Below are 12,409 nucleotides of genomic sequence, written 5' to 3' on the forward strand. Positions count from 1 at the left end.
CACATTTGTCGTTGTGATTAAAATGTTTCAGCTTTTCGATGGATTCACGTGAAACTGCATTTTGTACATTCATTCAAGTTGCCTGTTGGTGATCATCTAAATCTTAAAAAGGATGTAATTTAGTCCTTCTTTCGTCTTAATGGTGTTGATGCATAAACTGGTGACTTTTAGCCACAAGACACCACAGCTGATTTTTAATTTTTTTTACTGTAGTACTTCATGAAAACAAAAGACTTTGCAGTAATTCCTAGGAATTCCTTCTATGAATACTAGCCCCTTCAGTGTTTTAGAAGTGAAGCACGTAAAAAACAAAAGTTAAGAGCTGGCACACAGTCGACCCGTTTCTATCCTGACCTCGTATCCTGCGATGCTGAGCTGGATGGAGACATCCAATGGCCGATTGGTGACTCCAGCTGCTGACTGGACCAATGACATGAAGAGGAGCGGGAACCAGATGATGCTGATGAGGGCGAAGATGATGACTCCTCCCATCCCGTATTTCACCACTTTCTTCTTCTTCTGCCCTGGAGGGTGGGGGTATTTCTGGGAGAATTACAGTAACATTAGTGTAGTTCTTACTAATTCCTACAAGTCAAATATTTGGTGTACTGGGTAGAATCCATCTACATTATAATTTCATTTATTTAAAATCACAACAGACTGTTCACATTATTTCAATCTCATTTTGAGTATGTGCTATTGTAGTAACACTGGTCTAAATTTGATGGTGATGATGAAATGCAGCGGGCAGGATGTGTACTACATGTTTTCATTTACTTTCTCTGCCTCCCTCCAGCACTTGAGTATAAATATGTTAGCATAGATGTCTTCAATACAAATCCAACTGGAAAGAGACAGAGTGGTGTCGGTCCAAACCCAATCCATTACCGCCCTCAACTCTGTCAGGAAGGGAACCATACGGAAACTGGAGGTGGAGACAACAAGAGAGAAGTTAGAAAATTCACCATACAAACTGTTTAAGAAAATCAAATACCAAATGGAAAACAATTCACAAACTTTCTCAGCACTCTATCATGAGGGTCCATGGTGTAGAGCATGTGTCTTCCTAAAATACGTACAATCTCTGCAGTGGCGATATTGTATTCACCAAAGCCAGTAACTGTTTTTTTTACCCTTGGAAGAGGAAGAGGTTCAGGAAGTTGAAGTTCTTGGTAAGGAAGTTGCCGAGGATGCGGTTTGGGTAGCCACATTTGATTTGGTAGGCAGACAGGCCGAAGTAGATACACTTTACAAAGTACCAGAGCTGAGCAACAGGGTTATTGTTGAACCTCCTGCAGAGCAAATCAATGAACACATCTAAGATCACATTCGCCTGATCATAATAGCTTAATGATCTTTCATTCAAGAATTCAAATTCTAATTGAAAAACTTCATTTAGGGATGGAGCTTTCAATTAGATCAGCAGATGTTAGTTGTTTTTTTTAAAGTTATTCTTTCATTTAAATAAAATATTTAAAAAATCAGTTGAATAATGTATGAAGCTGGTGACCTCTCTGTGACCCCGGGGAGGATGAAGAACATCCAGAAGTGTATACCGAACACCAGCACCACTTGGAAAACACACTTTCCCAGCAGAGACTTCTTCAGGTAGAGGGCTCGGTCTGCTATCATGGTGCCAAACTGCATGAGCAGCATGACGAGAAAGGCCTCGGGGACCTGGTCCTCCGACAGAGACTCTGTGATATCAGCTGCTGCAGAGTATTTCTGCAAAGAGAAAAAGCCTGGTTGTGTCATACTGTAAATGGAATTAGAACGCATTTTAAGTGTGTATATCCTCCGTTTGATGAGAGGCAGGGCAGACTCTTACCCCAAAAGCCCAGTATCCATATATAGTGACAATGAAGTTGACAACATCGATTAGAAACATGAGGGCATACACGTCACACACAGGACTGTACTCTGGGTGGATGATGTCATAGAAAAACTGCCTTATGGGAAGGTAAATGTGAAGGGCGCTGCGGAAAAAAAAGAATTTATATAGAGTGAGAAAACACTTTTCTCCAAACTGTCAGATTCACAAACTCTGAATGTTAAACTGATAGAGGAAACAAATGAGTTATATAGCTCTAAAATGTCTCCAGCCTCCCTAACAGATGTACAAGCAACTATCAATGCTAGCAGGTGAGCTAGAACTGCAATGCCCCCAGTTGAAGTCTGGACAGTTATCTTTGCTTTTGTCATAACTTCTTATAATTTCTGTGGTGTAATGAGAATAAAATTCTCAATTTGACCTTTATCTATATTTTTAATATCTAAATAAATGGAGTTAGATTTTATTGATAACTTTGACAGCATACTTAAAAAAATGTAAAAAGAACGGATTTTGGTCTGACATAACATAATACAGTCTTTTAACTGCCCTGAGCATGAATTTAACTTTGTATCATTTGATTTTGCAGACTTAATATATATTCTGACAGATCAATATCTATTGATGCTGTGATGATTGATACTGATATGTAGCTGTACCCCTTAATCAGAAAATATGTTTTGATCTGCTGGAGAAAAGGTCACAAGTGAAAAAGAGACTCCTTAGACAGAAGGTAGGGTAGTCTGATGTTGATTTAAGACATCAAATATGGACCAAAACAAAACAACGCACACTTCTATGATGGCAGCTTTGGCCTGTAGCATCCTCCCTCTGACTGCCTGTCTCATCCTCTGCTTCCTGGTCAGCAGAGCCTTGTGTTGTCGCCGGCTCTTCTTCTTGTTATGCTCCTTCTTGGGCTTCAACTCTCCAGTGAAGAAATGACACGTGAAAGGAAAAATGTTATTAGTAACAAAAAACAAGATCCAAATAATAGCAAAACTAGATTCACACAATACTAAATATTCACCATATTTTTCTGTAGAATCTCCCCTCTTTTGTCTACAGAATATGGAGGTGGTGGAGGCATGGAGAGGGAGGAACTTCAGCCGGCGTTGAGATTTCTCTTTGTTGCTCTTCTTATCTCCTCCTCCTGTCATCTTCTTCTTGTCCACCTTCTTCTTCATCTTCTTGAAGAAATCAGGCATTTCAACCTCCTTGTTGTCCCACAGCCCGTGGCACTGCACAGTCATGGACAAAAAGAGAATCTAACACGTGAATCTTACTGCAAAGCAACACAGCTGATGTTCCCTCACAATTCCTACAGCAGCAGCTGAAAGACAATATGAATTTCATTTATGATTTTTTCACCTTGAGAATAGAGCGATGGAAGAACAGAGCAAGCAGCTGAATGAGGTCAAACAGGACATAGCCATCTTTCTTCTCCACCCCGATGATGTTGGGCAGGGCGAAGGGCTGATCGGCGTTGATGCCTCGGTAGGCAGAAGTGGTCCAGGGGAAGAAGCCAAACTGGAAGAAGCACTTTACCACAACTGTCACCTGAGAAACAGAGGAGACAGTTCTGTATCATGCATCAGCAGAAAAAAAATTGTACTTGTCATTAAGAAGTTCCTAGTTAACAAGAAGAACTGGGTCCCTTTTTGATTTGTATTTTAGATTTAACAAATGAACAGATTGTTTGAATAAAAAAATATTTGTTCCTTTTTCTCTATTTGATTTTAAATTCCTAAACAAAAACTTTTGTTTAATGAGATTATATCTGTACTTTACTGATCAAAAAGCAGTTTAAATAATGTGAGACAATGTTAATGAACAAGAATACAAAATACAGGCATCTGGCAGGCTGTATCTTAGTAGGGAACAGAATTAAGTTAGACAGTTTTAGCTTTTTTGACAGGTTGGCCACATCTGAATGGTGCAACATTAGGAAAAAGGAACACAGAAACAATATCAGCTGCTAAATAAAAGTACAAGACAAGTTGAGTTTCTAATAACCATCCCTATGTTACTATAGCAGCAGAGCAATCGTGAGAAATACTGGGTACAATATGTGACACCTTGTTAAATTTTAATTTAGTCTGCCATTATTAATTTGAGCATTTTGAGAATTCCTCCAGTGAAGAATGAATTATTTATGAAACATAAAACTGACTGCAGCTCTGCTGTCTATTTTCTTTAAAATAAATATTAAAACTACCATGAAACCCTTCACATTTGAAGATTATGATAAACACAACGCAGGATGCCATAAAAACTTACCTCTGTGTAGATTATGGCGGTCATCCAGAAACGTTTGCTCGGCCGGGGCACAGATAGCATGGCCCAGAGGAAGATGAGAATGGGCAGGATGAGTGACAGGAAGGAAGCCGACATCATGTGGTTGAGGATAATAACGAAGTAGCACAGCATTTCTGATTTGGACACCATGGTGTTGTAGAGGGCAAACCCCAGCTTCAGTGGCCTTGGCAACGTTGTAAAAAACTTATCGGACTCTGAAATCTCGTCATTTTCAAACATGCTATAGAGATGATGGAGGGAATAAAAGAGAATGAATTAGAGCATGAAAAGTCAGACAAAAGATCTATGTTTAAACCACTCCTTGTGTTTGCTTACTTGTTAAGGAGCAGATCACTGGCAGTGAGATTCCTCATTTCCTGACTCAGAGGTCTGGAAGACTCGGGGAGGTCGAGGCTTTTCTCCCCATCACTGTCCCTAAAGCCCAACGAGGTGCATTCTAGGTAATCGATGCATTCATCTTCTTTCCTCTGATGTGTTTCCTCCTTCAGCTCTTCTATCTCAACCTCATGATCCTTCTCTCGTTGTTCCTCTTCCTCCTCTCTCTCTTCTAGTTCTTGCTCACGTCTCTTCTTTCCTTCTCCACCCTCTTCCTCCTCACTCTCTTCTAGTTGTTGCTCACAACCTGTCTCTCCTTCTCCACCCTCTTCCTCCTCATTCTCTTCTAGTTCTTGCTCACATCTCTTCTCTCCTTCTCCACACTCTTCCTCCCCTCTCTCTTCTAGATCTTGCTCAAATCTCTTCTCTCCTTCTCCATCCTCTTCCTCCTCTCTCTTGTGTAGTTCTTGCTTCTTCTCACCCTTTGTATCCTCCTCATCTTCCTCTTCTTGCTTATGTTGTTCCTTTTGGGGGCCATCATCGTCACAGCTTTTGAGACAAGGATATTTTGCTTTTGAGACAGGGATATGTCAAATTGATGATTTAAGAGAATGTGTACTTTGAAAAAGTTCTGGAATCTCTCTGCAACACTTCTCCTACTGTCAATAACCTCACCTTGGTGAAAGTTCATCAGTCTCGGTGGTCAGGTCGATATTGGCTGTTCTCAGGAGCTTCCGTCTGAGCTGGTCAGCAGCAGGTGCAAAAACAGGCGGCTCGTCCAGCTCCTCCTGAGTTGGCTGCCGGGAGCCGAGCATCGTCTCATCAGTCATACAACTGAGGGTAAAGAGGAAAGAGAGAGCAGATGAGTGTAAAGTACAGGAACAATGCTGTTAATGTACACACAGCAGATGTATGCACATATAGTATGGAATACTACCTTGAAACACTGCTGCCCCAGGACAATTTGGAGGCTTGGTTCTTCAGCTTGACATAGGCACGCTGGGAGGAGGGGACAGCTGGCGGGGAGGAAGGTGTAGGCAGCTCGTCTAGGCCATCTTGAGATGAGAGTGTGTTCTGACGGGAGATCCAGGTTTCATAAAACTGCTTCACGCTCTCCTGGCTCACCTCTTTGCCCTGCAGAGCGATGGAGTGGGAGGAAAAGAGGGACACAGAATGCTGAGGCACACAATGAGGATAAAACAGTGTGCTCTGACAGACGGAGAATGTATCTGAACTGATTTTACTTTACCACTTGTTTGTGTTTGGGCTCACCTCATGTGTTATGTAAGCACAGTACGACTCGACTGATATGGGCTTTTGAAACCATTATCACTGATGACATCACATAATAATACACAGCATATTTTGAGTTGTCAAAGCACAGGTGTAAATATTAACAGGAATGATGGCTCCACTCCAGGTCAGTGAGTGAACAGGCACAATACCAGAACCCTGGAACTGGCTCACCTAAATGGAATACAGCCATTGTCAGTGTTTTAATAAGGAAGGAATTATTCCACCTGTGTTTTTTCCTGCTTCGACTGGTCAAAATGCCTGTAAAGAGTCTAATAACTTTAATAACTGAACTTTTTTAACAACTTTATTTAAGGCATTTTCAGTTATAGAGACAAAGGTTAACATACATACATACACACACATATCAATTCTCCTAAACACGATCCTGTACTAGTAGCCTCCCCTCCTCCCTCCCCTGGGACCAACAGTACAAGAGAAAAAAAAAAAGAGAGATCCAATGTAACCTCAGCGGGCTAATCAGACAGGTTGACAAGATTAAGTACCAAGGTAACATGATTCGTTAGAGCTTTAACTTTTTTACATACTCAACTAAGGGAGACCACAATCTGGTATATGTGTCACAAGAGTCATTCAGTGTTTTATCTTTCCTAACTGAAGTAGAGATAGGACCTCCTGAATCCATCTCCTGAAGGGCAGGCATTTGTCAGATTTCCAATTCATTAAAATCACCCTGCGAGTTATAGGGCTACAGAATGCTATTGCTCTCTTTTGTGTATTAGTGGTACATATTTCTGAGGGTGTGACTCCAAATAAAGTGGTGAGTGGATTGGGTTTGACGGGTTTGTTGCACAGAACTGATAGACAGTCGAAAATGGAGGCCCAGAAATCTACTAAGGAGGGACAGGGCCAGAACATATGGCCCAGTGATACTTGGTCTCCACACCTGGGACAGGTAGGGAGAACAGACGAGTATATTTTAGCTAGGCTACCACTGGAGTAATGTAACCGATGGAATACTTTGAATTGTATCACCCCATGCCTTATACATATAGAGGAGGTGTGTATGTTGGAGATACCGTTCCCATGCTTCACACATTTTAGTGTGCGATGGGGGATCCATATTATGTATTATATTATATTGATGTTTTATGGTTAAATAAGTATTTCTATTGAACTTCTTTTTGCAGAGGTATGGAAAAAATAGACAGAAAGACAGAGAACCCGAAACCCTAAAAAAACATACAAGAATGGTTTAAAAAAAGGATATATATATATATCATAAAGAGAAATGATAGCATTCACTTTTATAATTAAATACATTAGAGAAATAAGCTCCTTGCAGCACACTGAATATCTTTTCACCATAAATCTACCATATTATTTCTCTTACAACCATATAAAATATGTTTGTAAGGATTATACCATATCAAGGACATTAAATCATAAAGTAAATTATCATCATAAGTAAATTTGCTTTAAGTTTTCATTTGTTCATTCAGTCCTCTCACCTTCTTTTGTTGCTGGTTGAGTAACGCTCGCTCGAAGCGCAGCACCTTGGAAATGTCCCGGCTGTTTTTACAAAATGAGTTCAGACCCTCCGTCATGTCATCAAGAAGAGCCTGAACAACCACCCAGCTGAACTTCAGGGTGCTAATGACCCTCTGCAGAATGTTTTCTGTAAGGAGAGGACAAGTACATGAGTGAGTGAAGTTGAGTATGAATGTTTTTCCTGCTCTTGATTCACAGTTTTACTGCTCCTTGTTTCGTCTTACAACAACAATAAAGAGAAAGCTACTCAGTGATAAAATACTAACTTCTCAGAAGTCTACACTGGTAGATGCAAGTAATCTTTTTACCTTTTTCCTCCACTACCTCCTCCGCTACAGTGCTTTCATCCAGTTCATCCTCACTAGAGTCCGCTCTTTCAATGCCTTGGAAAAAATCAGATTATAATGGTAAGTCATTTTTGCAGCTGCAGTGCATGTTTCCACAACTCCCAGCTGGTTTAATGTCAAATTCATCACCCCAAAAAGGATGATTTCTAAGGATTCTGGTAACCTCCAGATCTCTCCTGTGGCTTCATGTTCAGAAAAAAATATCCCTTTAACATTCTGGTAAACACCGATGTACCAAATGAAAAATCTGACCAGACGTTGACGATGAATACTGATGCTAATTAATGTTATTTCGATTTTGGGCAAACAATATACTGTATCATTACATTTTCGTGCTCATTCGTGCTCTGCAGAGGGTAAACTTTTCGAATTTTAATGACACTGCGGCAATGCATCTAGCGCCACTTTCAGAACAAGTTAAAAAGATAGAAGTAAATGCAGTATAAGTAAATGAAATCTAAGTGTTTACTGAGGATCTCTTCAGTGGTAAAGTACAGTTAGTGAGCAGGCAGATGTTTCACGGTCTGCTCTATGACATACTTTGGTAGGTTGGTAGACATACTTTTACCAGACTAGTTATATAGTTTTATACTAGTTATGTTTTACTAAATCTTTCCATATCATAATTTTAACTTGATGAAACAACACTCCAAATTTGCCTCCAAAGACCGATATGATTCAAATAAAACAGACCACAAAATACAGAATTACATCAACACCACGTCGCTCTCTCACCCTGCTGTTTCTGCAGCTCTTTCTTTTGTCTCTTCTTCTCCTCTTTTTTCATTTTTTTCTGATCCTTCTTTAGATCCTTCAGAGCCAGTTTAGAGCTTGTGACCCAGGCGTTGTACGCCAACTGGAAAAAAAATAGACATCAGATTAGCATCCTGAGTTATGTGACAATATAAAGACATTAAAGGAGAGAGTATAATGTAATGTATGTGTGTAGTTAATGTCAAATTTATTCAGTACTATTCATAACTTAACTGAACATTTGTCATTAGTTCTTTTTGTTCCAGGTGTTTTCCTGGCTCTCACCTGGAAAGCAGATTTCTTCTTTGGTGGTTCCTCCTCTTCTTTCTTCTCTGGAACTTCCTCCTCTTCCTCCTCACTGTCACTCTCAAACAGGTGGTAGCCACAGTTGTTTTCCACTGCGTAAATCGGATCAGTGACAAAACTACATCATTAGACTTTCTGTTGAGCTTTTGAGCAAGGCATGTGATCCAGAGCTGCTTTGTTTAACTCCTCAGTGTGAGAGAACTGAGCCATGATTAATGTTGTGTGATGCTGCTGCTCACCTCCTGGCCGAGACACCCATGGCTTCCACCATTTTCCTGCATCTCTCTTTGCCTTCTCATCATCATCTGGAAAACACAGATCAGAGTAAACACTCATGCAAGGGAGTAAGGGTATTATGAAAGTGGACCAAAAACCCCATTGTGACATAATTATCTTTGATAAGAAAAACACAAAGTATTTGGCCCAAACATTTAATGCTTAAATAGGAGATTTTCTTTCACTATGGAACATCTCTTCTGTCACAAAAGAGAAATGTATTAAAGATTTCATGTACACCCTCCTTCTCTTTTTTGTTTAGTAGTAAATAACATGAAAATACTGTAAATGCAAACAGATTAAACCTGCATATCTAAAACATTTTCATGGAAGGAGCCTGCTAACACTTTGCTTGTTTATTAACTGTAGAAACAGACAATAAATTGACTCGTGTTACCCAGTGTCACCTGCTCCTGGACGGCAGGTAGAGCTGGTTTGTCTGCTGCTGCTGGCCGACTCTTCTGTTTAGATTTGATCTTCTCCATCCTACAGGGAGAGGACGAAAAGACATGTCACCTGCTTTCTGTTTACTTTTTAGAGAGAAGGTAAACAGGAGATTGAGAGGGGAAGTTCTGCTGGTTGTCACTGCACACTGGATCCATTCATTTACAGTCAGGTGAGTTGAAATGGTGTTGATCTATTTCATCAGTCATTCTATTTTGTTAACTCATATCATTATTCTATTCTTTGTTAATTCCCTTCCTTAGTTTTATATTTCACAACTCCAATTGTGCTTTGGCAACACATATAAAATGTCAAGCCAATAAAGCCTATTGACATTCATTTAATACTGAATTGAAATGTTGTGAAATGTTGTACTTTAAACTGACTTTACATGGTTTGACGTTTCTTACTGTTTCTTCAGTGTCTCCACAGATTTCATCTCCATCTCCAGTCTGGCTGCTATAACCTTCTTCACTTTGGCTTCAAAGAGCTCGGCACCCCTTAGAGGTAAGGGAGGAAAAGAGCATGACTGCCACTGTTGGTGTATTTTATCACTGCAGCTTGTTGTGCCCCCCACGCCACCTGTACATTTGTTTTGTGCTGCTTCACATTATGTCATATATGAGTACAGACCTGGAAGCCAGTATCTTTGAAGCCTTGAGTTCAGAAACCACGTAGAGGAAGTAGTAGCTAAGGAAGACCCTCCTCTGTGCCAGGAGGACGGTGAAACAAACCGCATCCCAGAGGATGCCGGCCTCATCCGCTGGCAGCTCACACTCATCATCAGGATCAGCTGAAAAACCAATGTGTTACACTCCGTCTGAATAATTCAATGGTAAATTTGACCAAACTATTTGGAGACATCAATAAATGCTCGATAAAGTCTTAGTTACCCATTTTGTGACTATCTAACAGCAGCACTAAGGTTTCTTCAAGTATCAGTTTATAGTATTAATGTACAAACACAAGAATGTCCTGAGATTTAAGATGGTTTATCATCTGTTAAAGACACTTACGGACATCGTAGCCTTTGACGGTGCAGAACATGCTGAAAGCCTGAATAAACCAGCAGCTGTTCTTCATCAGGCTGTCCAGGTAGGCACAGGAACCGAGCTGATCACAAAAGACAGTGGAATAGCAGAAAGAAGCTGTGACCGAGTACAGAGACTGCTGCAAATGATGAAACATTATCTGATCTTAACCAGTTTGAAATGATTTCTTTACTATGTGGGAACTCACAGACAGCAGGTTCTTTATGCCGATCACAAAACAGGTGTATCCGATGAGCCAGTCCCACAGTCGCAGGATGTATCTGACTGGCTGCATCAACACACTGCCTCCGAACAACATGAAGTAGAAACAGGCCAGCAGGTATCCCAGACAGAAGATGTTGATCCGCGTGGTGCCGGTGATGAAGAGGAGGCACAGCACCAGCCAGAAGAAATAGTTGAACACAAACACCTTTACCATGTCTAGGTAGCACCTGAGGACCAAACAGAGGGACATTTTATCTCTGAAAAAGAGCAACATAAAGACATGCTGCCAGAGCAGATGAAAACTGAAAATGAGTCATTCCTTGCTTTACTGTGGAAAATGACAGAACCAGAGATTTTTGCATCTACGTGTTAAAGGTAATCTAAAAAAAATGAGATTTTTGATGAGAAGGTTGACACCTCTCATGCCTTTGCACTTAATATGATCTACAACCATGTTCTTTTGTCTTTATTATTGCCTTTATTTATTTCTGACTATAGTTAAAAACACACCTGTTGGAGAGCTGGAGAACGGTACCATGCTGCTGTTCGTCAAGTCAAGATAGCTCTTCTTATCTCTATCCAGGCGTAATGCTAACCTAATCTTCTCCTGGTTGTAGCTTTATAATTTGTGTACAGACATTATATTGATTTCAACCTACTCACCTAACAAAGGAAATAGGGAAAACTTCAAACTCTTAGTGAAATACTTTAAAGCAAATGTCTGGACTCTAACTGCATCTGACATTATTTTGGTTATAGATTAATCTGTATCTGTAGATCTTTTTGGAAAAAAACTGCTGTAAAAATTCAAGTAACAAAACACAACTTTATAAATAAAAAAAAAATAACTGATGATCAAAACTGCTGATTAATTTCCACGTTAATGGAGTTGATGATTGTTCTGTCATTGTTACAGTAAGCAATACTGCAAAACACCATATTCCATTAATCAGTGAGACCAGACAACCTATTTCATTCTAATATATTGTCCATGAATATGACTGATGTCAATTTTTGGCACTGATTAAGTTCTGTTAACAGCGAGATGGCAAATCTGATGAGAAAGGGAAACAAAGCCCATAAACGAAGCTCTAGTCTAACAAGGAAATGAGAGCTGTCCATGAGTGCTGAGCCAGCAGTTTCACTTTACCAGAACAGCTTTATGGGTTTGACAACTCACATAAATGAATACTCTAACTCCCCTTAATGCTCAGAAAAAAGACCGCAAACCAGCGGGATGGACTCATAGTTTTCCACCTACAGTGTAACCTAGAGAGCAGGAAGCTGTTTTAATTCTGGAGTTCAGGCTCTGTCCTGTTCTTATCTGGGGTCTATAAATAGAGACTTTGAAGATGAGTCATGCAGGAAGAGCAGAAAATAAAGGTTTAGTTTAGTGTCTGACCTGCAGTGAAGGAAGTTATCAACAGGTATGAACTGGTTGAAGGAACAAGGATCAAGACTACGACTGATCTCAACATTGTCCCCAGCCAGCAGTCGCACAGCTGCCCGGTTCTCCTCCTCAAACACCTGCAACTGCAGAGAAGAGCAGAGCAGCAGGAGGAGGTCGTCTGCAGAGAGCAGAGGGGCAGTCAAAATCTGACATGATGAGGAACAGGTTCAAAGTCAAGACCGAAGAGAGCAAAGATAAACTCACAGAAGATGAATGAAGGATCGGGTTCTCTGGCAAAGTCAGGAAAGTAAAACCACTTGATAACATTGGAGGTTAAAGGATGAACAGCAGTTCTCCAGGGGTAATCTGA

The 12,409-nt window shown here is 40.3% G+C and overlaps 1 protein-coding gene across 1 annotated transcript in view; it reads right to left on the bottom strand.

Annotated features, from left to right (window-relative positions):
- Nucleotides 1-12,409, bottom strand: part of si:dkey-11f4.7 (piezo-type mechanosensitive ion channel component 2) — a 32,137-nt gene that overhangs the window by 3,766 nt on the left and 15,962 nt on the right. The window contains exons 27-52 of the mRNA XM_037105640.1: nucleotides 12,304-12,405; nucleotides 12,052-12,217; nucleotides 10,633-10,876; nucleotides 10,410-10,506; nucleotides 10,027-10,186; nucleotides 9,804-9,893; nucleotides 9,347-9,435; nucleotides 8,913-8,978; nucleotides 8,653-8,765; nucleotides 8,350-8,470; nucleotides 7,576-7,650; nucleotides 7,228-7,394; nucleotides 5,400-5,596; nucleotides 5,138-5,296; nucleotides 4,944-5,011; nucleotides 4,731-4,748; nucleotides 4,463-4,694; nucleotides 4,109-4,367; nucleotides 3,200-3,388; nucleotides 2,859-3,069; nucleotides 2,624-2,756; nucleotides 1,829-1,976; nucleotides 1,511-1,725; nucleotides 1,134-1,292; nucleotides 778-925; nucleotides 355-543 (exon numbers count right to left, since the gene is read on the bottom strand). Coding sequence (XP_036961535.1) covers nucleotides 355-543; nucleotides 778-925; nucleotides 1,134-1,292; nucleotides 1,511-1,725; nucleotides 1,829-1,976; nucleotides 2,624-2,756; nucleotides 2,859-3,069; nucleotides 3,200-3,388; nucleotides 4,109-4,367; nucleotides 4,463-4,694; nucleotides 4,731-4,748; nucleotides 4,944-5,011; nucleotides 5,138-5,296; nucleotides 5,400-5,596; nucleotides 7,228-7,394; nucleotides 7,576-7,650; nucleotides 8,350-8,470; nucleotides 8,653-8,765; nucleotides 8,913-8,978; nucleotides 9,347-9,435; nucleotides 9,804-9,893; nucleotides 10,027-10,186; nucleotides 10,410-10,506; nucleotides 10,633-10,876; nucleotides 12,052-12,217; nucleotides 12,304-12,405 — 3,815 coding nt within the window. The remainder of the gene's footprint in view (nucleotides 1-354; nucleotides 544-777; nucleotides 926-1,133; nucleotides 1,293-1,510; nucleotides 1,726-1,828; nucleotides 1,977-2,623; nucleotides 2,757-2,858; nucleotides 3,070-3,199; nucleotides 3,389-4,108; nucleotides 4,368-4,462; nucleotides 4,695-4,730; nucleotides 4,749-4,943; nucleotides 5,012-5,137; nucleotides 5,297-5,399; nucleotides 5,597-7,227; nucleotides 7,395-7,575; nucleotides 7,651-8,349; nucleotides 8,471-8,652; nucleotides 8,766-8,912; nucleotides 8,979-9,346; nucleotides 9,436-9,803; nucleotides 9,894-10,026; nucleotides 10,187-10,409; nucleotides 10,507-10,632; nucleotides 10,877-12,051; nucleotides 12,218-12,303; nucleotides 12,406-12,409) is intronic.

Source organism: Acanthopagrus latus, chromosome 7 (genome assembly GCF_904848185.1).
Source record: "Acanthopagrus latus isolate v.2019 chromosome 7, fAcaLat1.1, whole genome shotgun sequence".
Taxonomy (NCBI): domain Eukaryota; kingdom Metazoa; phylum Chordata; class Actinopteri; order Spariformes; family Sparidae; genus Acanthopagrus; species Acanthopagrus latus.